The following is a 21,504-nucleotide window of genomic DNA, read 5'->3' on the forward strand; positions in this document are numbered from 1 at the left end:
TGTACAAAATGTCAATGTCCAAACTTACTTTGGATCATGATCAAGTTGAATTTCGAGCCCAGGCAACAGGCGTGTGAAATCGGATCAGTAGATAAGTGTCTGAACAGGATGGCACTGCCAATCGCAAAAGGCCCTTGGAAACTGCAACATATCTGCCACTCATCAACCTATTCATCTCTTTCTAAACCTCGAGTTTCACGTTTGAGATGTCTTCTGTATGTTTCGAACATATACATTAATTGCGATCGCTGACTGATTGGCGTGTTACTGTAGAACGACGATCAGGATGATTTGAAGCCCTCTGCCACCCCAGGTAGGCCAGCATTGAATGTAGGGCAAACAAAATGAGCAGCTTATTGATATTATCCAAGGCTACAAGCCAACTGGCGCTACCAAAACAGCAGACGAATACGCCAAGCTTGACGCGGAAGATGAGAGTTTGGCACGGTGGAAAGCCAGTCTTGGTATCACGCCTGGAGTATCAACTGGGGACACCTCAGGACCAAGAGTAAGTCACTCCCAGTACTGTCTGTACTGAATTTAACCATTGGGTCATATAGGTGACAGTTCTGACCCTAGAACTCGATTCACCCACACTACCTCCTGGCAAGAAGCTTATCTTTAACCTCAAGGACACCGCCAAGTTAGCCGATACCAAGAAGAACCCAATCACCATCAAGGAGGGCGTAGAATATAAGTTAGTGCTGTGAAGTTGTTCTCCGATAGGCTATCAGGCTGATATTGTCACAGCGTTCGGATCACGTTCAAGGTGAATCACTCAATTATTTCTGTGAGTGGCCCGTTTTCGTTTTGACTTGACAGGTCCTAAAAACTTGTTGCGAAGGGTGTACGATACATCCAGCTAGTCAAACGTGCCGGTATCAAAGGTATTAGTACATTCTCATCATGGTTCAGGACTTTGATTTTGATCACCTCTATAGTGGACAAGCTTGAGCAAATGCTTGGGTCATACGGTCCCCATCCCCAGGGAGAACCATACACGAAGAATTTTGATGTAGAAGAATCGCCGTCGGGGCTTATGGCACGTTCAGGATCGTACAATGTCAGAAGCCGTGTTGTGGACGATGATGGAGAAGTATACGCAGGTTTGTATTCGCAGAAGCTGTAATCAAGATCTCTTGAAACTGACCTACCATCTTTTCAGACTGGGACTGGTCGTTTAAACTTGCCAAGGAGTGGTGAATGAAGACTTCTCGCCTTGTCATTTTATGACCTTTATTGCATTACCCTATGGCATCATTTTGCATATCAGCTCTCAAGTGGCTGCCGAAGAAAAGTTCTTCAGGCTGACTGAAGTTTTCCGCTGAAGAAAATGTTTTAGATATAACTGCGAGCTATGGAAAATTTGACCGGTCAGGTCGTACTAGTAGCGGACTGTGGTGCTTTGTTAAATAGGCTAAAGCACGCAGGAGATTTGACCTAGCTCACAGCAATGCAACTAGTGCAGACGTATGGAAAACAGCGCCGCGGTCCTGAGCGCTGAGCGAGAGAATGAAAGCGTCATATCAGGCTTGTGGGCAAGCACTACTTGTGACTAGCATTGTCCATTCGGTAGCCACCCCTCCAAGTTGGTCGTCAGCTGGAGCAAGGACAAACATGCCGGCATGCTTCGAGCGAGTATAATTTATACGTACATACAAATTACGTGTTCCTGAGGAACTTACTATGTACTGTGGTGCAGCATGACTATCATAACACTAATGCGGTTCTCCAGGTTGTGTGCAGGACGCCGTTTGACGAGGAATCCGGCACGCAATATACCATGGGTTGGTAGGCACACGTCCCAAACAGCCGGTCAAATAGCTGGCATCTTGTCTTCATCCACAAAGTTGCCGAGCCGTCATGCATCTGGGACAGCAAGTGCTTCAACTGCACCAACAACCTGGGTCGACAGTCTCCCACCAAAAATTCGACCTTACCTCTACTTGACAAGAATCGATAAGCCAATTGGGACCTTATTGCTGTTTTACCCTTGTGGTGCGTCGAGCGGATTTGAAGTTGTGCGCTCTTCCAGCTCATTCTTCTTCAATCTAGCATGGTCCATAACCATGGCCTCGTATGCCTCAGAGGCACCATTAACGACACCTCTGACATATCTCGGCCTATTTGGACTTGGAGCAATGGTCATGCGCGGTGCAGGTTGCACCATCAACGACATGTGGGATAAAAATTTAGACAAAGCCGTAGGTAAGTAGAACACGCGCCATCGTCGCACCTTCTTTGCGCTGACGCGTCATCGCAGAGAGAACACAAAGTAGACCACTTGCGAGAGGTGACATCAGCCAGAGACAGGCACTGGTGTTCTTAGCTGGACAGTTGACAGTGGGACTGGGAGTTTTGTTACAGCTGAATTGGTACAGGTACGCATCATACTTACTTTCGCTCCACTGTCGCAAGCACTGACCTTTTCAATCATAAGCATTCTCCTTGGAGCTTCATCTCTGTCTTTGGTGACCGTATACCCGTTCATGAAAAGAATCACCTACTGGCCGCAAGCCGTACTAGGTACGTGTTAGTAGTTTCCGTCGGACTTCAGGACTGAATCGATGGTGCCGCAGGACTCACTTTCAATTGGGGGGCTTTGCTCGGCTGGTCTGCCGTTGCCGGGGCAGTCGACTGGAGTGTTTGTCTCCCTCTATACGCAGGTGGAGTATGCTGGACTCTTGTGTACGACAGCGTATATGCACATCAAGTGGGTGCTGCTACACAATAAGCAAATTCTACCTTCTAACTATCGCAGGACAAAGTAGACGACATAAATGTTGGTATCCACTCCACCGCCCTGCTTTTTGGAGAGCAGACCCGCCCCATCCTCGGCGCGTTCTCGGCATCAACCGTCTCTTTGATTGGTCTCGCAGGCGTTCTCAACGCTCATGGGGTGCCATTCTATCTCGGCCTCGGTCTCGGAGCTGCCCAGCTCGCACGCGTTCTTTGGAAAACAGACTTTGAGAGTCGTCCCAGTTGCTGGCAGGGATTCGTAGGATGTGGTTGGTCTGGATTTTGGATATGGATGGGAGCTTTGGCAGATTACGCAGTCCTGATTTCAGGTCTTACATGACGGTCGTCTGCTCGAATGACAAAATTTCTTGTAGTGGTTAGGAATATGCCAGAGGCGCCACTATGCAAGTGACTGTTGGTTTGGCTTTCTGCAGTCGACATTTGCGCCTCGCTTCTCGTCATTTATATTGTTGCTTTATCCAAGTTGTTGAGATAGAGATCGAATTAGCCATAGCCTATAGGGGATTGCATACTTTTTTGGAAATTTTCAGAGTCGGAGATGGACGATCCAAGTCCGTGATCTTAGTAACTACGCTCTCTCTTCACTGTTAGCCATGGCTTCCACCTCATCTAGCATTGTGTTCGACGACATCTTTACGATTAATGCCATCGACAAGGATGGCAAAAAATTCGACCGAGGTCCGGACTTGCCTATGCGCATCACTTTTTACCCGTGATTGACATGCGCTATGTAAACCCAGTATCTCGGTTATACGCTCGTTCAAAGAACTATGACATGGACTTGACGCTTGATTATAATATCGAGCTCTTCCCTCTAGTCAATGGGGACAGTTTCGCGATGGCCCTTGCTTCGTCGCTGTCACGGGACGGCGGTGCGCCCAACGCAGACGGAGAAGATGGGGAGGACAAAGACAGAGATGTATGGAGACCAGATGGTAAAGGAAAGAGAGGCTTGGAAGAAGATTATGACTATGTGATGTATGGGAAGGTATGCCTATGTTTTTCCATCGCACAAGGGTTTGAATTCACTCGTTGGTTCGACAGGTATATAAGTTTGATACTGGATCATCCGACATCGTGTAAGTTGCTTGCATGTTTGCAGTTTACTGGCCCGCGCTCATATCCTGCAGCACGGCCTACGCGTCATTCGGTGGACTGTTGCTCTCAATAACTGGTTCATATCGACACTTGACCAATGTCGTGCTTGGCGATCCAGTGTATGTGCTACTTAGGAAATGATCGTTGCAGATTTTGGTTCTGCAAAGTACTGCAGCACTCATCGTGACGCATGTACTCAACCATCAAATTCGTAGTCAGCGAACTACATGATTGCGTGGTTTAGTCGTGCACCTACATGGAGAGGGAACGTCCTGTTGGAAGTCACCGTTTCAGTTCTGAAATTTGAGCGTATTCACAGTTCCCACTAAGGGTGCAATCAAGACAAACATCAATATTTCGTTATTATACAAATAGGTGTGAAATCGTGTAAGTGATCCTATGGATTATTGTTGTAAGAGCCGTAAGTAGAGCAGGTTTGTCAAATACTACAGATGTGACCGAAGATGCCGATGAAAAGGAAAATTGAAAGCACTCGTGAATTATAGCGTTTACGTCTAAGCATGAACAAGGACAAGGGAATCTTCTGATCATGGAGCTGAGAGTGGGTAGCGAGGACTGCTTCGGGATTTGAGCCATCCTTTCATCGCAACGATGCAGAAGGTCCAGCAAAACGCGAAGCATGTAATAGCAACGGCGAGGTTGAGGAACATCATCATGTCTATAGCAAGTTTGTTGGTCAGTACGGAGGTACGTCGGGGTAGAAAATTGCATACCATCACGCCCTTTCCGCATAGCGGCAATAGTTACTTCTTCTGTGCTGAATATAAAGACCAAACCACCGCATGCGAGGAAGAAGCTTGCAAGAGCTTCTGTCGGCGGTCGAGAAGGAAGGATAGAGCGGGGCGGGCCAAGCCAGACAAAGAAATAGGTGAAGCACCTTAAAACCGAGAATCCCAAAAGGAGCCTTCCCCATAGTTCATGTATCTGTACCTGTTTCCGAAACCAGTTTAGCTAGAAATAGAGTGGACGAATTCCCAAAGTACCTGGAAGAGATAAGTTTGGGCGTGAGCGCTCATTGCAGCACCGGTGACGCCAATGACGAGAGCAGGGAAAGGGTTGAAGCTACCACGGTAGCTTGGGGGCTCAGAAGCCTCAGCTGAGCCGACAGCGGCTACAGCAGACGCTGCAAGCCAGCGGCGAACACGCTTGGACTCGATTCCCATCCCAATGAGTCCGGCAAACCAAAACATGACCTGGATAATTGTGAGATACGAATAGGTAGGGAAGAAAAGTGACGTACAGCAATGCTTATATGCTGTACTTGCTTGGTGGTGTAAGGGTCACCAGAGTGAACGCCAAAGCGTTCCATCCAAGTGTTGGTGATGCCGTAGAGGAAAATGACCAAGGACTCCACGAATTCAGCAGAAACATGTTCGCCAGTTGGTGAGATATTCCAAGCCCATCCCAACTCAGAGAAAGATCCAAGGTACCGAGCAAAGGTAACCAAGCCATAACACCAGAAGATGCCGCCCTCTGCAGATCTAGTAAGTGTCGAGGCCTCCCGCATAGAACAAGAGCTACATACTGATTAAATGTGCAAGACAGCCGTTTACATAGCTTTCGCGACAGCCACCGGTATAAACGACAATACCTGACAACGTCATACCAAAAGCTGCGAAAACCAATGCTCTCTCGAGCGTAGCAAATGCTCCTTGACAAATGCGGATAGTAAGGGGAGCTTGCGGCTCGATAGGACCGGGAAGCTTGAAATCATGCAAGGTTTCATCAGAGTGTCTAGAATCTCGCGGTGAATTAGCTTGAAACACGGTCCTTTCCGATTGCGTATAATGGATTGCGCCCTGACTACTTCGAGAGTTGTTGACCCATGGTTCTGTTTCATCGTCTTCGGCATCATCCAAATCCTGGGTCTGGATAATTGCAATGGGTTGATTCCGTCGCACATGAAGAGGTTCCCTGGTTTCAGGGAGTCTCAGAGGTTTCATTTCAGCTACATCGAATTCTGAGGGATCCTCCGCGTCCAAGCCAGTATACTTGGTTGTGACATCGTAGACCTCATTACGTCCCAGAACAATATTCTGCCAGAATGGCTTTAAGGCGAACCTGCTTCTGCTCTTTATGAACACATATAGACGAACGAGAAAGCGAGTGATGTCGACCGCAGAGAGGCATAAACTTAGGATCAGGACCAAGTAACCGTGGGATGCATGGGTTGATCCTTCATACCTGCGATTGAGATGTCAGGAAAATGCCGAAGGAAGATTGGTCGGCGCTTACATATCTGGTGTCAACTTCGTATACAATGTACCAGAGGCACACCCAAGTGCGCATAAGCTGTAGAATGCGACTACAGCGAGACCATGCCATGAATGCTTTAGAGCACGCATTGCTATGCCTATGTAGCCCATTTGAAGTTAGCGCGAAGATGATGCAGGTATGTGATACTTTCTCACCGACAGGCAAGGCAACAAAGAAGGCAAGGGTCATGAAAATCACGTGTAAGGCCATGAGTCCAGGGTAACGGACTACGGATGGGTCACGATCCTCGATATCGATAGACCAGTAAGAGGGGGGAGTGGGATCATGCCATTGAATGATTGCGGTCTCGTTCAGCTCAGTCAGAGGTGCGCCGTGATGCATATGCATGTGATCATTGTCACGTCTGACAAGAAGGAAATCTCCTGACGATGTTACACCATGACGAGTTGTGTGTGCTTCCGCCACAGGAACTGCCGATACTGATAGGGGTCCGATGAAGCTGATGGCGAGAAGAGGTGCAGTGACAACAAGAGACAGCCAACGTGAGTGCATCACTGGACTGAACTACTGTGGGCAATGAAAGGAATGAGTTCGGCTGGAAGACGTGAAGGTGATTATAACATTACGAATAATCCTCCTATAATTGACGTTCTTACGCCGATCGGAAGTTTTGTCAGCAAACTACGGGGAGCATCCGAGTCAGGAAAGTTCCCAAGACACGGCTCCGAATCACTGGCCATCGGGACCCGGACTGCTCAACGGAAAGCTGGGTCTTCACGACGAGCTGATATGTTATCTGTAGGAAGATTCTAAGCTCCGAGGCTTAGGCTTGAGCTTGCCACTTAGCTGGCAAACTTCCATAACCTTTCGAAACAACAACTGAGTGCTGGCATTGAAAGCTTCCGATGAGCATCAGGCTATCCCAGCATGTCCCCCTGATAACTGTCAGCCGTGGATTATCGTCACCATCTCGGCAATCTAGTTTGAACACAGTACCCATACAACCCATACCAGGCTAACGGCAGAACCGAACCTCTCGGAATCCCATAATTTCACTGCCCTTTACTGATTTTCTATGCGTTTCCGTGAGATTCGATCGCATACTGGATGAGTCCTAGTGACTTCCCGCAGCGTTTAGAACACTAGTACTGTCCTAGTTCTAAATGACCGTTCTAAACGTCTCGTGCCGACGCGCCGCAGTCCGCACGTCAAACTGAGTTCTAATAAATCCACATTGCTTTCAAACTCCGTGACAATGTAGCAAACCTTTGGTATGACCGAGATTCGACACTTGTATAGAAAGCTCGATCATTGGGAGCCAAGTACAGAGCTTGCTAATGAGTATTGGCGCGGGGATTAGGAGTAGGTCACCTCGAACAAGGTGTATTGCTCTTTTTACTTGTCGGCGTGCGAGGTGCTCACGGCGCGATTCTTCGGCTCCTGAAAAAATGACTGCACCAACTTGAAGTACAGCTATTATGTGCCTTCGTAATTCATCTTCGTCATCTATGTAGGTCCGTGTTTAGAACATGTTGACTTATTGTAAATCGAATCTCCGACGAATAAGATTTGGTTCGGCATTCGCGTCTGGTGCGTCTTCCCAAAACGTCGGTTCGAGACTACATCGCTTGTATCGAGTAGCTCATGCGCTCCAATTCAGCTCTTATCTGTAATGGCTTAGACTGGCAGCCAAAGACTCCTAAATCCATTTTGAAAATGTGAAGACGCATCTGATTGGGACGCCACACATGGTGACCGGTGACAGCATGCTTAGCCTGGAGGCTGGCGGCCTACAGAGTTTAGTTGAGCTCCCATTAACATCATTTTGCCGGTGCCTGCTCGGATCACCAGTAATTGGCGCGAATGCCGCCCTAGGCTAAGTTGCGAGTCCCATGCCATGACTTCGGTTTGCTCCCTTCTTCCCTCTCTCTCTCGCGGCAACCATCAGATACGGCGGAACTGCCCCGCCGTGGGCGGACGACCTGGCTATCCGATGCGCTGTGGGAGTTCTGATTTATGCATCCATAGCTCAGGTTTTCTATGACACCATGATGATGTCGTAGGTAAGTTTGTGAGGGCAGCCTATCGGTCAATATTTCAATGCCGAGGTACGGGCAGCTGAGTTAGGTTGAAACAATGAGGTGGGCGCTGGCATGTGATGCCATCAGGTTTGCGCTCAGTGCCTTTTGCCCGTCTGACTCATCCTGTTTACTTGTTGTACAGCATTCAATGCAGGGGTGGAAAACTTACCGAAATGACCTCATGTGACGAGGCATGTGCTCTTGGCAGTCCCTTGAGGTGGATGAGCCGCTTTCCCAGAACTGAGGCATGCCGTCGCTCAAGGTGTGGTGTTTGCGCAATCCGTAGCGACGTCATATGGCAATTTTTCGTAGCCTGGCGCTTCTCATCGGTAACTTTATTGTTGATCGCTAAAAAGGTTGGTATCTATCCTTTCTTCGTGAGACCTTAGATTTCAATAAGATCGGTTACTTTTGATGTTTCTAAGACATTCCAAGACTCGGTGGTGTCTGTCACGTTGATGCGTTATGTATACATTTCATGCTAGATGATCACTAGTCGTCGATCCTGGTCATCGGTCTAGCACTAAAACTCCTCAATATTTCCCACAACTCTTATCTCTTTCGATTTGTCAAGTAATGATTAAATCGACAGCTAATTATAGTATTCCCATTCTCATCTCAGCCAAGTCAAGTGGTTCTGAAGCTAGTCGAGCCCATGCGCCTATCTAGCGTGTTCAACTTATTGGTTTGTTGTTGACGCGGACGTTGAAAGGCTGACTTCAAAAGCCGACGCGACAAAATGCGTTGGCAAACAGTCAGGCAGTTCCTCTGGGGGGAGGTACCCTCTTCAAAATTGGAGCGAAGGCTGCTCTTGAAATTGGACTGGTTCATTTTATCTTACTGCTGTCTTATGGTATGTTGCATTGACTGATCTTGAAAACACTGACTGCATACATGTCATTGCGGTGGTAGTATTTCACGAACTGTGAGTTTTACGTTGTTTACTTTGACACTGGGCATTTTGCAAGCACTAGTGCAGTTTCAAATGGAAGAAACCGTTACGAACGCGCTAACCTTCGATGTGATCACAGCGAAGCTTTCTCCGATTACCACTTGATAGATCTGGGGAGCTGTTTCTGACATAGTTCTCGTAACCAGACCTTGATCGAGCAAATGTGAATAATGCATATGTATCCGGGATGAAGCAAGAACTCAACATGCAAGGAAATGACTTCAATGTACGTATTCTATATCTGTTTTCAGGGGGGTTTTTCTGAACGCTCTCGCAGATAATCAATACCGTCTTTACGTGCGGCTACATTGTCGGGATGATTCCCAGTAGGCCTTCAGCGATTATATTGCCCGAGGTGCTCTATTCAACTTGTCAGACAATTTGATGCTCCAGGTCGTCCCCCCAAGATTGTGGTTTCCATCGATGCAGATAGTGTGGGGTGTACTCACCTTCTGGTTCGTTTCGATTGTCGAGAATGCAATAAGCACGGCATTGACAAATTTGATGTGACATAGTTCAAGTAGCGTGCATAACGTTCAACAGGTAAGACCTTCCATAACACTGTTTCCCTGCATTGTTTCCCTGCCAACCATTTCTGCAAATAGCTGTACGCTATCAGATTCTTCCAAGGCGTATCAGAAGCATCGACCTTCGTAGGCACGCACTATATTCTTGGATCGTCAGTGTGCTTCATTTTTCCAAGGAATATTCTCTTATTCTCTAATGCGGTTCCTGAAGATGGTATAAACCTGGCGAACTGGGGAAGCGCTCAGGCATTTTCACAAGTTCTGGCCTAGCTGGGACACTGTAAGGCGATCATCCAACATTCGATTATTTCGCTAACACTCGATAGGTTCTCCGGTGTGCTTCAAGCAGCCGTTTACCAGTAAGATATCATGTTTTCCACCAGGACCGAAATTTTCAAACTAAAGTTTTATGAGACATCTCGGAGGTGTCGGCGGAAGAAGTGGATGGCGGTGGTTGTAAGCGTCCCTAGGTAATTACTGTTCGGAGCTCAGAAAACCATTTAATTCAGGTTCATCATCGATGGTGTAATTACGCTCCCGATCGCACTTTACGGCTTCCTCGTCTTCCCTGATGTGCCATCGACTACCAAAGCATTTTATCTTAGCGAAGAGGTATGCTTTTGAAGATATGTCAACATCCGTTTCTCAGTTGTACTATCTTCCCCACAGGAACGGGCTCTCTCCCAAGATCGTCTTGACTCGGATGTTGTCCATCATAGTCTCTCTTGGGATCTTGCGAAGAGGGTGCTTAGCCGCTGGCGTTGGTATGGGTGCAGTCTCCTCGTAAGCATCTTCCGTTACTCGACGAATATGAATAAATGCAGTTCGTAATTCTGTACAGTTTGCCATCTCAGGGGAGACTGAAAGTTTCGGCTCCAACAATTTGATGGGTCAATGGCTGTCTGCCATAGGCGGTTACACAGTCGAACAAGTTGGTGGGTACATTGCGTGCCTGCATCTTTCTTTCCCTGATACGTTTTATCAGATTACTATCCGAGTGGAGTCACAGCTTTCGGGATTGCATCCACGCTCGTCTGCGCTACCTGGACAGATTACACGCGAGCAAGATGGCCTGTACTCGTGTACATGTGCTTCTGCTGCACGGTCGCTGCGATCTGTATCCTTGTGTGGAGTAGTCCAACGGGGTTGAAATTCTTCGCATATTGTTCGTGATCTCTACCGAGGCTACTGCTTTGCAAACTTAGCTCGTCCATCTCAGATTTCGCAGGAGCCTCGTATGCCGGTCAAGCTACCACATTTGCGTCAGTCGTGTCTTCGCACTCTCAGATTGACTCGTGCTGATTCGATTACCCTGCAGTTGGGCAAACCAGATATGTGCAGATGATTATCAAGAGCGTGCTGTTGTGCTTGCTTCGATGAAGTGAATTTTCTTATCGCATTCCTGCTGGACCCAAAACTGACTTGGACATTAAGCATGTGGAATAATGCGGTCAACGCTTGGTGGCCACTCCTCTTCTACCCTGCCACGGATGCGCCCCGTTTCAAAAATGGCATGATCGCCATGATTTGCACGTGCGCAGCGACACTGGTGGCGACTTGGCTGGTCTGGTACCTGGAGCGGCGAGAGCAGCGTTTTGCAAAAAGGAAAGCCATGGAGCATATAGATCAGATGAGAGAGGATAGTCCGAGCCCCATCAAAAAGGACGAGCCCTTGAAGGACGAGTAATAGTAAAGTTAGTCAATTATGCGTGTTAGACCTCAATCAAGCAGCCAATATTCTCTAAAACTTTTTAATTCATGCAAACATCAAGAAGAAAAAGTATAGATACAATGACAACAAATGGCGCTCTGGAAGGGGTGACCAGTCACCCTATGCATACATCATGATAGCTCCACAAGAATAAAAAAACAGCATCTGATGAGCACAGCACATCAGGATGGATTAATTGAAATTATAAAAAACGGAAACACGAGCGCTGCTCAAAACAATCTGAAGGTAAGGGAGCATAGTCGGATGGGAAACCAACAAAGCAGCTGCCACTTGCACGGAAAAAGGTATCGGGAAAAAAAAAAGGATATCATCACTAGGGTATATTTAGTGGTCGACAACCTGCTGATACATGTTAAGCATGTTACCAAAGTTCAGCAAGAAGTCAACATGCCTCGAACATTCCTGTGTAAGGGTCGTCCTCCATGTCATCAGGAGGCACAGGAGTCATCAGATCACCGGGAGGTGCAGAAAGGTTCATTGATTGAGAGATTGGTGAGACCGGAGCATCCTGGTTCTGCATGTAATAGTGCGAGGGAAGAACCGGAGATTGAGATGGATCATAGACGGGATTTGGCAGGAGAGGTGGAACAGGTTTTCGGTTTGAATACTTGCGAGTAAGGTTGGCACCACCCGTACTGACTGAACCAACCGTATCGGCCGCTCCACCAGAATCAACGCCGCCACCAGTATTTGCTGCACCACTCGTATTTGCTGCACCATCCGTATTAACTGCACTGTCGAGGTTATAGACGGGGCCTTGAGTGGGAGGAACACGATAAGCAGCTGCCTGCTGTTCATATCCTTGTGAGCCGTAGTAACCGTACTGAGGAACGGCCGGTTGCGCATATGCAAGCTGGGGACCGTATCCAAAGCCATGGCCATGACCTGAGGAACTGCCACTAAGCCTACTTTTGTTAAAGGTGTTCTTTCCCTTCTCCTCATCTCCGTAGTGCTCAGTCACGGCCGGGTCGAACGTGATATTATCGGCGATGTCGTTCTCAAAGCGACTGCGCCGACGACGACGGATGGTGTACGTGATGACAACAAAGATCATGATCATGATCACGATTCCAACTAAGGCGAATACTCCGCCCTCCAGAGGCTTGTTCTGCAAGAATGACTGAGGAGCTGCAGCAGTGGCAGACGCTGAAGTGGACGCGGTACTTGTCAAGTAGACAATGCTGGTGCCAGAAGTTGAAGTAAGAACAATCAGAGATGCGGAAGATGCGGATGTGGGTGTGAGTATGGGTATGGGTATAAATGGGGGTGTAGGCGTAGGTGTGGAGTTCGGTGTGGAGTTCGGTGTGGACACCGACGTAGATGTTGTCAAAGGTGTACTTGTGCTGGTGGTCGAACCGGTTAGTCCGCTGACGCCACTTGCAATATATGTATAACTTACGAGGGGGTGGAAGTACTACTAGAACTGGATGTTAGGCCAGTAGTGACGGAAGAGCTAAAAGAGAGAACGGGTCAGGAGTTGACTCGTGGATGTAGTAGAAGATCCCAACGTAGAAGTGGTAGTTGCCCCGCCATTGAATATGCTGCTGAAAGCGCTACCAACTACACCAAAAGGGTTCTCGTTGGGGTCCGATTCCGAACCAGATGATCCTGTGCTGCCAGAGGTCGGATCATTGTTTCCACCACTGGTGTTACTTTAGCTAGCAGCTTACTGTTGCATAACGAACAATGTCTTACATTAAGTTTCCTACTGCTGAGGGCGTCAAAACATCACTTCAAGATGGCAAGAAAACGCTCACAGTCATCCCTTCGAGTACCGTGTGCATCCATGAGGAGTCGTCGATAATTTAACAGAAATGAGCGGCGATTGAGTGAGTGTGTAGACGAGACAATTTCTTTAAATTTTTGTTAGTTCCTTCGAAGCAAGCTGACAGCAAAAGCTTTGCCCACATGAACAGATGGCAGTCTGTGGCAGTCGACCAATAAAGAAAGAAGAACCAGAAAGGACTGTGGGGGATTAGTTGTTGAAACGATGACGATCAAGTTCAAGGGTGCTTCTCACTCCAGCGCACAATAAGACCATTGTTTACAGAATTTCAAAATTTGATCACTCTTTGCAATTGACCACTGTTGGCATCACAACTCAACAAAAACAATCGTGTCAGCGTCAACTTGGAGGGTCAACGAGACTGGAAAATAATAAGACTGGAGGACTCTATAACACGAATACGTATAAGACAACCCGGACACAGTTAAATGTCTGATATATAACGGTTGAGGATACAATAAATTCACTATAAGACACGGGGTATATAAAGTCAAGAAAGAATAATACACCAAAACCGCTCATCAATGGATTAATCTGGATGAAAGACCATAGCTCTCTCCAGCCTTTCTCTCCATTATCTCCCGAAGAGGTCCAAGTAGTCGTGTGAATCCAGGCGTGTCCAATGCCGCGACCTTCAACTTTGGCTGCGATGCATCCGTCCGATGCACCGCACTCACTGTCGCTGCTCTAGGCTCAAGTCTGAGCAAAGATAGCTCTGTTAAGGTGAACGTCAGCTATTTTAAGAACTAATAGACAACAAAACACTCACCGCCGAAATAGTCACCCTTTTTCAGCCGGCCCACTGTAATCTCGCGGTACTCACCCTCCTCTCCTTGTTGTGTCTTAGTAACAATGGCCTCGCCTTCCTCCACGAAGAAGAAAGTATCTCCCATCTCTCCCTGCCGAAGAACCGCTTCTCCATCGGGGTGTACTTTGCTGACCAGGGCGTCTGCTATTTTGCTACGCTCTTCTGGTTCAAGGGAGGACAAAAGCGGGACACTGGAGAGGAATTGCTCATACATCGTCCTGCGCCTGTGAGCCGCTTTCAAAATGATTGTGCGGAAAGTGATACGGTCAAGAGCCCAAACAGTAGAGGGCTCAATTGCCTGCACGGTCGCAGCACGCGGATGACCATGCATTAACGCAAGCTCGCCGAAAGAAGTTCCAGGTTTGCAGTCTGAAACTTTTCGACCAAAGACGGGATGATATCCTGGCTGGAGGAATTTTTCAGGCTGCGAGGAATGGTTTGCCGTATCCGCTAACCAAGTCGGCGGGTAGCGGCCCAGGATGGACGTAGCAGTAGAAAAGTCCTGATTCGACGACGTAGAAGTATTCTCCTACATCTCCCTGCAGAATAATCACATCATCTGCGGCGACTTCGCGCTCTTGCATTGCATTGAGCACGCCAGTCTCCTGCTCCTCATCGAGATCACGGAAAACTAAATTATCTGCAATGGACGATTTTATGCGGCGAAGTTGGTCGGCTGTCTTTGGGTATACAGGGAGTGTATCGTTGTGACCACTGTCTACCGCGATAGGCTCAGCACTGACTGACACCCGGCGTGCCAGTATGGTAGCCGATGGTGCATGGAGATAATCTCCAAGGCCCAGGGAGAGCGAATTAGACATGGTCGGCGTTGAAGACACATCGTACCGTGCGAATGCATTGGAATCGGTGGTTAGCGGTGAAGTTGGAGGCAGTTCACGTCCATCAAGGGTGAACGTCGGGGCAAGCATGCCATTGGGGGCACCATTTGTGTCTAAAGACAAGAGCGCATTTCCCGGCACATTAAGAGTCCCAAACGGACTGTGCGAGAAACCCGCGTGGAGTGAGGACGCACGACGCTGAGGGACCTGAGAAAACGGAGAAATGGGAGTGGGTGTGGAGTTACGAGGGCCAATATTAACAGGGGAGTCCAAATAGAATTCGGATGGTAGCTCATGAACCGTGGAGAGACCACGTTGTTGCAGGGCGTCTCGCGTTCGCGTCCGCTGTTCTTCCAGCCGAGACTGAAACCAAGTAGCGCAGAACTGGAGGGCGTCTTTAGGTTGCACTCGACATATGTCGCGAGTCAAGTCCTGAATGAGATTGTCGAATGTAGACATTACTCTAGATCCTCGCTGTGCAGGACAGTGATCAATGGGGATTATTGTATATGCGTTATGCTGGTTGTGTGAGTTGGTTTTATAGTCGTGAGCCACTTGGTAAAGTTTTGGTAAGGCACCGAAGGAAACAAAAGACGCGTGACCACGTGTCATTGCCTTTCTTGTGAGTCCATAGCTTGTGCATTTGTTGTGCAATAATCCTCATAAATTTCTCAATCAAGTCGCCGGAAACATATAATCTCAAAGCCCTTTCAATAAAATGTCGCATGTTGTTCTTCTCGGATCAGTTAAACGTGTGCTCCGCCTGACACTTAAGGGGGGGCATATTCATTTCAAGGGTCGTATCTAGATTAATTTCAATGATCCTCCAGAGTCCGCAGTAGCCTACGGCTGCCTAGTACCAAGACAAGGGTGTTCAAGATGCTGTGAATTACAAAGGGCAACTCTCTTTGGGAACCTCTCCTTATGGGGCCACCTCGCACACTGCTCCTCTATTTCAACCGTCCCAATCAACACCAATAAAACGTAGACTCCTCCCCGTGGACGAAACGTAAAGGTGCCATCTGTGCTACAAGACTAGTGATTACAACATCCTTCTATCCCCGAGGTGACAATACATATGACAGGAACAATGCGTAAGAAAAAGGGGTGAAACTCAAATACATAACAATTTTTCTACATCACCAGAAATTTTTGCATCACTACCGTGCATGTTGCTGATACTGCGCAGGAAACCCTCCAGGGTACCCAGGCGCGACCTGTTGATTCATATGAGCTTGTGCGTGGGCATGTGCCTGAGCCTGAGCCTGAGCCATTGCCTGAACCTGCGCCTGGGCTTGAACTTGTGCTTGCATCCTTGCAGCGTCCTGGCTGCTGTACATGGGCTGCTGCTGGCCATGTGGATAGACTGACGACGAAGTTATTGGGATTTGAGATGACGACCCTGGTGGAGGGATTGGATTGTGAGATTGCTGCTGCTGAGGCTGCTGTTGCTGTTGTTGCTGTGCGTGAGGATGAGGATGAGGAAAATTGAATTGAGGGGGTGGCATCGACCCTGGAGTCGAACTCGGGCCGTAGGTAGGGGCCACGGTGGAGGTAAAGTAGGGGTGCGAAAGGGCTTCAGTGGCCGTCATGCGCTTGGCGGGATCAAATTGGAGTAGACGTTCAAGTAAGTCGAGGGCTGCATTGCACTCAGTCTAGGCCCCACAAATCATCAGGTTCGAATAATTACCTGGTGGAGAGGCCTTAGGAAGCACTTGGGCAAAGGAAATCTTTGGGTATCTTGGGTATTGCTTTAGGGTAATTTCGGGCTGGAAGAAAAATGAGCATTCTCTACTTCTCGTCGTAATCAAGGGATCACACCGATTCAGTCGCTATCTTCCTCAGAACTCGATCGTCCGGCGTACCGACAATGCGCATAATATGAAGTAACTGATCCTGGTTGTCACGGCCACGGAAAAGAGGCACTCCAGAGATCATCTCCGCGAAGATGCAACCGCAGGACCACACATCAATCGACGTATTGTACGTGCGTGATCCAAGAAGTACATCTGGTGCACGATACCAAAGTGTGACGACCTAATTCCACACTTCAGCTGTGCTGCAGGGAGACTTACGATACATAAACGTACCTCGTTGGAAAATGTATTCACCGGCACGCCAAATGCGCGTGCTAGACCAAAGTCACCAAGCTTCAGCTCGCCCTTGCGATTAATAAGAAGGTTCTGGGGCTTCAGGTCCCGATGTAAGACCCTGTTCTCATGGCAAAACGATGTGCCCTTGAGGAGCTGGTACATAAAACTTCGCACGGTCATAGGGTCAAGCGCTCCGCGATCGCCGTGCTGGTCCATATACTTCTTAAGGTCCTGATCACAGTACTCGAAGATAAGGACAAGCTTTGTCTCCGTATGTATGACATCGTGCAGGCGGACGATGTTGACATGCTTGAGTTCCTTCATGAGGGAAATCTCACGGATGGCGGTAGAGGGTGTCCCTTCCTCTGCGTCGAGATGTATCTCCTTGAGCGCGACGATCTCATTAGTCGTTCGCGAACGACCCTAGTACCCATATAAATTTCGAAGCAATAATAAGGAGAAGCTGTTGTGACGTACTTTGTAGACGGTGGCGTATGTACCTTCGCCTGCATAAGCAATGGTTAGGGTACAATCCTCAATATCGTGCATCATAGATCATACCAAGTTTCTCTAACTATACTTTATGTTAGCTTGTATGTTAAAAGCGCAACGAAGAGTTTACCTGAATGTAATTCATCGTTGGTCCCGCCACTTTGGCTGATTACCCGGGGTGTTAAGATATCGAATTCGTGGAACGTAACAGATAGAAAGATCGTGAGCAGGCCCTTCCTGTCCCTTTTGTACACAATGATAGACAGCGGATACCAGAAAACGGACGGTTTTATCAGGCGAGCGTGAGTGCCGACTTCCTAGTATGAGGAGCTCCAAGTCACTTTAAGGAATCTAAGACTGAATTCCATTTCCAGGACCAGAATCCAGGAGTTTTCTCTCATATTAACTAGCACGTGACTTGCAGAATATTTGTTTCTCCCCGTCCATCGACTCCAGGTAAGTATATGCCTGGGTTCATTGTTGTCCTGCATTGTCCTAAACTTGTTTGAACAGGTAAAAAGGCATACGGCCATGTCCAGTGTCCCCCCATTAAAAAAAGCGCGCACTAAATCATCTTCGCGCAAAGCCAAGCCATCGATATCACAGACCGCCCAAGATGAAGTCCTCATAGACTCGGAACCTGCATCTACTGTGCGTATCTAGCACCACGACCAAAACAAACGAAAACTTGATATATATATTCGTTATAGTCCGCATCCAAAAATGCCCGGTACGCCGAGCCCTCATCCCTCGCGGTACACTCTGGCGTCGAGCTTGGGGAAGATCAAACCATGGAAGACCTTGCTGCATCTCAGATCGAGGGCGCACTAGACGTTGATCTTGCAGAACTCTCCCTAGGCCAGCGTCTCGCTGCAATGTCGGGTGACGCACGCCCCTCCTCATCAGACTCTGAAGAGGAGCAAAACCAATCACCCCGAAAACAAAAGCAGGACACGCCGAACATTATACCTGCACATTCGCTTACCCGGACACTAATACAAGCGCTCCACTCGTCTGATTCGAGACTGCTTGAGACTTGTCTTGCACATTCTGACCCAGCAATGGTACGGAACACCGTGCGGCGGTTACCGCCCCAGCTGGCCGTACCGTTGCTCACGGCATGCGTAGAGCGTCTCGGCCGTGGTCCACGCGCAGCAAGCATGAAAGGCGGTGGCGGAGGTGCCAGTTCGCAACGCGGAACTGGACTTGTTACATGGGTCAAGACCGTACTTGCAGTCCATAGCGGTCACCTTATGACGGTACGTTGAAATAAAGAAAAAACCGCTCCCTGCATACGTTACAAATCAATTTAAATTTCTTGTATAGATGCCCGACCTCGTTTCACGCCTCTCAGGTCTACACGCGACACTGACTTCTCGGCTGGCATTACAAGATTCCCTCCTCTCACTAAATGGCCGACTAGATATGGTGCTGTCACAGATCGAGATGCGTTCTTCCACAGCACCAACACTCCTCGCGCCCCATAAGAATGGGGTATCTACAACATCAAAAGGCGAGAGGCAGCCAACAAGATATGTGGAAGGCGAGAGCGAGGAGGAGGGCATGGAAGTTGGCGTGGAGAGCGGAGAGGATGAAGGAAGTGTAGAGGATATAGAGCTCGGTGGTGAAAGTGAAGCTGAGGAAACGGATGAAGAGGGGAGTGACGAGGAAGACGAAGAAGATTCAGACGGCGAAGGACCTACATTGAATGGGTTCATTGATGATGAAGCAGAGGAGTTCGAGGACGACGAAGAGGATGACGAGAGTGAATAATATACATCAGCTTCGCACCTTGCATGCCTAGATGACCTACTTAGCATCCAATCCAGTACGCACACCCTTCGAATGCAGAGCTGGCCATGCAAAGTCAATTCAAAACAGAATAAATATCCGACCATTATAATTTACTATAAATCGTCCACCCACTCTCCCCCTCTGACGCGTTGAATATAAGTTTTCATCCAAGGAGCACGTCTTTCATCCTGCACCCGCAACACAGCTGTCGCTTCCTCCCTCTTTTTGTCTTCCTCACTCAGTTCCTGGCCCTCCAATCTCTCGACCTCTCGTTCCATCACATTCGCTTCTGTTCGCAAACGCCCTTCCCTCGTCCTCAGTGCTGCGCGCCTGCGATTCCATACCTCCGGATGGAGAGTCAGCACAAGCAAACTTACGAAGGTCGTCATCTTGTGCATTAGACTCGGTGGCGAAAATGGGGTGCGCGGTGAAGATGTTGGCCAGAGTAACTTGTTCTCTGTATCGATGCCTATGCGCGCGAGGAGGTCCAGAAGAGAGGTAGAGTTGCTGGGGGGCGGAGGGCCCTGCGCTTCTTGACTTTGTGCAGGCGTTGGTATGTCAGACTGAACAGGGGGTGCAGGAGGTGCCGGAGTAGCTGGGGGACCTCCAGGTTGACCCTGACCTTGAGCCTGTCTTACAGCCTCTGCGGCAGCGGCAACACCAGCTAAACGCTCCCTCTCCCGATTAAGTGGTCCGAGTACAACGTTCCGCACATTCGTCCACATCTCATATATTATCCATGCGATGATGCACAGACCCAGCAATGGCTTGCGTGTTGGGGAGAAAAAGTACAGCAAGAGTAGAGTCCGGAATAATACCATCACCAAGGGGGCCAGTAGCACACGGACCGGGATATCGGGAAGTATCTGGGCTTCACCTCCAGGTGCTGGGATGTTCGCTCCAACGCCCATCTGACCATTAACATCGACGTCGACATTGACGTTCGGGATAGCACGAAGTGTGGGAAGGCCAAGCTGCTGGAGGAGGTCGTTTAATTGATGCGGTACAGTCTCATTGGAGGAAGTGGTCGGTGTTGGCGTCGGTGGTTGAGGTAATGGTTGAAGGAACAATATTGAAAATGTATAGGTCAAGACCTTCAGGGCATGTACTTGCTCAACGGTAGGCCTTGAACCTGGGTTGCGGAGGGAGAGGTATGACTTGCCACTAATGATAATTAATTGAAGCAGGTTTCACTATGCGCAAAATTTGGCTCACTCAGTCGTCATTAATTCGTATTGCAGTCCAGAGCCGTCACCATACTGAGAGGAAGGGTATGGCTCATCCAGGATTGAAGGCCAAATGTATCCCTTCTTCTCAAGGTTCTCCAATGCAACTGTGCGAGATGGAATCACCGAATATTGTGGGTGCTCAATGAGCCCTCTAGTGAGCTTCGATAGAGCAGCCTGATGGATATAAGTAATGAATTGGTGGTCCAGGGGTAAATGTGCGAAAGGATGAGATTGCACCCCGGGAGGCGCAGAGGGAGTGTTGGAAGGGACGTCTCTTTGAAATAAGGGGGATTTCCCTTTGTCGGGTATAGGAATTGTGGTTGTTGTTGTACTAGAAGATGGGGGAGCACCAGACCAACCGGAGGGGTGCACTGATAAATGGACGATGCGTTGCTCATCTACCGTCTAAAACTTGGATCAGATGGTGTTCGCAAAAGTCGTGGATTCCTAGTTACCTTCCATATATCTGAAATTTTCTCCTGGTCCTCGAGGTAGCGCCCCCTCCAGATTATGCGCTGTCCCTCGACACGGGGCTGTCCAGCGCAGGACGCTGAAATCGCATTTTTGACATCGATCACGGTAGCGGAGATAGGAACCTCGATAATAAATGAAAGAGAGTAGGTGGGGAGCTCGACACGAACAGCGACGAGGGAGTCGGTCATCGTTGTGGTGGTGGAATCCTAGCGCTCACGGCTGCACTGGCAAGTGGCGATAGTCTACGTGGAACTCGTCCACGTGACTACCCCACCGCATGTGCGGTCAGGACTCAATTCACCGGTGTCTCTCCGGCCGAGATGATTGAACTCAATGTCTTCCGAATCCCTTCGCCCGGGCCCAAAGTTGTACGAGGTCCTGAACAGTGCACGCTGCAGGTACATATGCTATGCGCGCAACATACCTCGCATGCAGGGAAAGTACTTAAGGTAGATTTTCAACGCGTCCGTGACTCCTCGACTCCGCCGGTGCATGCACTGGTGCGCAACATTGATATTAATGTTCCTTGTTTTTCAGTATCCTCTTCTTCCCCTTACCAGTGAGTAATCCCTTTCGCTCTTTTTCACTCATTCCTACTGGT

The 21,504-nt window shown here is 48.7% G+C and overlaps 10 protein-coding genes across 10 annotated transcripts; 5 read left to right on the forward strand and 5 right to left on the reverse strand.

Annotated features, from left to right (window-relative positions):
- The first annotated feature begins 4 nt into the window (after positions 1–4).
- On the forward strand, positions 5–1,473 carry DFJ58DRAFT_757741 (immunoglobulin E-set). Its single transcript, XM_041388227.1, has 8 exons — positions 5–215; positions 274–313; positions 372–508; positions 561–697; positions 751–790; positions 845–887; positions 942–1,106; positions 1,166–1,473. The coding sequence occupies exons 1-8, from the start codon at positions 207–209 to the stop codon at positions 1,201–1,203; spliced, it is 609 nt and encodes a 202-aa protein (XP_041250204.1). The 5' UTR covers positions 5–206; the 3' UTR covers positions 1,204–1,473.
- A 203-nt stretch (positions 1,474–1,676) lies between these two features.
- Positions 1,677–3,287, forward strand: DFJ58DRAFT_675872 (para-hydroxybenzoate-polyprenyltransferase). The gene is made up of 6 exons (XM_041383109.1): positions 1,677–1,998; positions 2,056–2,208; positions 2,264–2,381; positions 2,441–2,526; positions 2,580–2,713; positions 2,762–3,287. The coding sequence occupies exons 1-6, from the start codon at positions 1,704–1,706 to the stop codon at positions 3,077–3,079; spliced, it is 1,104 nt and encodes a 367-aa protein (XP_041250205.1). The 5' UTR covers positions 1,677–1,703; the 3' UTR covers positions 3,080–3,287.
- Positions 3,288–3,324: 37 nt separating this feature from the next.
- DFJ58DRAFT_757747 (RNA polymerase I) lies at positions 3,325–4,183 on the forward strand. The gene is made up of 4 exons (XM_041388228.1): positions 3,325–3,438; positions 3,501–3,748; positions 3,805–3,839; positions 3,891–4,183. The coding sequence occupies exons 1-4, from the start codon at positions 3,354–3,356 to the stop codon at positions 3,997–3,999; spliced, it is 477 nt and encodes a 158-aa protein (XP_041250206.1). The 5' UTR covers positions 3,325–3,353; the 3' UTR covers positions 4,000–4,183.
- DFJ58DRAFT_757750 (uncharacterized protein) lies at positions 4,184–6,718 on the reverse strand. Its single transcript, XM_041388229.1, has 7 exons — positions 6,291–6,718; positions 6,115–6,232; positions 5,405–6,063; positions 5,120–5,352; positions 4,863–5,072; positions 4,593–4,809; positions 4,184–4,537 (listed from the first exon to the last, which is right to left on the reverse strand). The coding sequence occupies exons 1-7, from the start codon at positions 6,646–6,648 to the stop codon at positions 4,407–4,409; spliced, it is 1,926 nt and encodes a 641-aa protein (XP_041250207.1). The 5' UTR covers positions 6,649–6,718; the 3' UTR covers positions 4,184–4,406.
- Positions 6,719–8,674: 1,956 nt separating this feature from the next.
- On the forward strand, positions 8,675–11,385 carry DFJ58DRAFT_903400 (major facilitator superfamily domain-containing protein). The gene is made up of 17 exons (XM_041394860.1): positions 8,675–9,030; positions 9,090–9,102; positions 9,276–9,355; positions 9,407–9,455; positions 9,506–9,584; positions 9,645–9,672; positions 9,735–9,808; positions 9,868–9,936; positions 9,983–10,015; positions 10,071–10,112; positions 10,166–10,268; positions 10,326–10,439; positions 10,498–10,591; positions 10,642–10,821; positions 10,876–10,918; positions 10,975–11,037; positions 11,091–11,385. The coding sequence occupies exons 1-17, from the start codon at positions 8,917–8,919 to the stop codon at positions 11,341–11,343; spliced, it is 1,431 nt and encodes a 476-aa protein (XP_041250208.1). The 5' UTR covers positions 8,675–8,916; the 3' UTR covers positions 11,344–11,385.
- A 1-nt stretch (position 11,386) lies between these two features.
- On the reverse strand, positions 11,387–13,444 carry DFJ58DRAFT_757768 (uncharacterized protein). Its single transcript, XM_041388230.1, has 7 exons — positions 13,297–13,444; positions 13,146–13,241; positions 13,084–13,096; positions 12,897–13,031; positions 12,788–12,841; positions 11,780–12,731; positions 11,387–11,727 (listed from the first exon to the last, which is right to left on the reverse strand). Exons 2-7 carry the CDS (start codon positions 13,174–13,176, stop codon positions 11,713–11,715), a joined length of 1,200 nt encoding a protein of 399 aa, XP_041250209.1. The 5' UTR covers positions 13,177–13,241; positions 13,297–13,444; the 3' UTR covers positions 11,387–11,712.
- A 45-nt stretch (positions 13,445–13,489) lies between these two features.
- On the reverse strand, positions 13,490–15,443 carry DFJ58DRAFT_757770 (cyclic nucleotide-binding-like protein). Its single transcript, XM_041388231.1, has 3 exons — positions 14,438–15,443; positions 13,944–14,406; positions 13,490–13,889 (listed from the first exon to the last, which is right to left on the reverse strand). The coding sequence occupies exons 1-3, from the start codon at positions 15,431–15,433 to the stop codon at positions 13,696–13,698; spliced, it is 1,653 nt and encodes a 550-aa protein (XP_041250210.1). The 5' UTR covers positions 15,434–15,443; the 3' UTR covers positions 13,490–13,695.
- A 94-nt stretch (positions 15,444–15,537) lies between these two features.
- Positions 15,538–17,764, reverse strand: DFJ58DRAFT_757772 (Pkinase-domain-containing protein). Its single transcript, XM_041388232.1, has 7 exons — positions 17,537–17,764; positions 17,476–17,488; positions 17,392–17,420; positions 16,912–17,337; positions 16,643–16,858; positions 16,512–16,590; positions 15,538–16,460 (listed from the first exon to the last, which is right to left on the reverse strand). Exons 1-7 carry the CDS (start codon positions 17,549–17,551, stop codon positions 15,982–15,984), a joined length of 1,257 nt encoding a protein of 418 aa, XP_041250211.1. The 5' UTR covers positions 17,552–17,764; the 3' UTR covers positions 15,538–15,981.
- Positions 17,765–17,793: 29 nt separating this feature from the next.
- On the forward strand, positions 17,794–19,294 carry DFJ58DRAFT_695204 (uncharacterized protein). Its single transcript, XM_041383448.1, has 4 exons — positions 17,794–17,862; positions 17,920–18,057; positions 18,117–18,665; positions 18,733–19,294. Exons 2-4 carry the CDS (start codon positions 17,938–17,940, stop codon positions 19,177–19,179), a joined length of 1,116 nt encoding a protein of 371 aa, XP_041250212.1. The 5' UTR covers positions 17,794–17,862; positions 17,920–17,937; the 3' UTR covers positions 19,180–19,294.
- Positions 19,295–21,149, reverse strand: DFJ58DRAFT_695207 (uncharacterized protein). The gene is made up of 3 exons (XM_041383449.1): positions 20,885–21,149; positions 20,416–20,834; positions 19,295–20,364 (listed from the first exon to the last, which is right to left on the reverse strand). Exons 1-3 carry the CDS (start codon positions 21,089–21,091, stop codon positions 19,314–19,316), a joined length of 1,677 nt encoding a protein of 558 aa, XP_041250213.1. The 5' UTR covers positions 21,092–21,149; the 3' UTR covers positions 19,295–19,313.
- Between the last annotated feature and the right edge of the window lie 355 nt (positions 21,150–21,504).

The sequence above is a fragment of the Suillus subalutaceus genome, assembly GCF_016647625.1.
Source record: "Suillus subalutaceus strain FC151 chromosome Unknown DFJ58scaffold_4, whole genome shotgun sequence".
Taxonomy (NCBI): Eukaryota; Fungi; Basidiomycota; class Agaricomycetes; order Boletales; family Suillaceae; genus Suillus; species Suillus subalutaceus.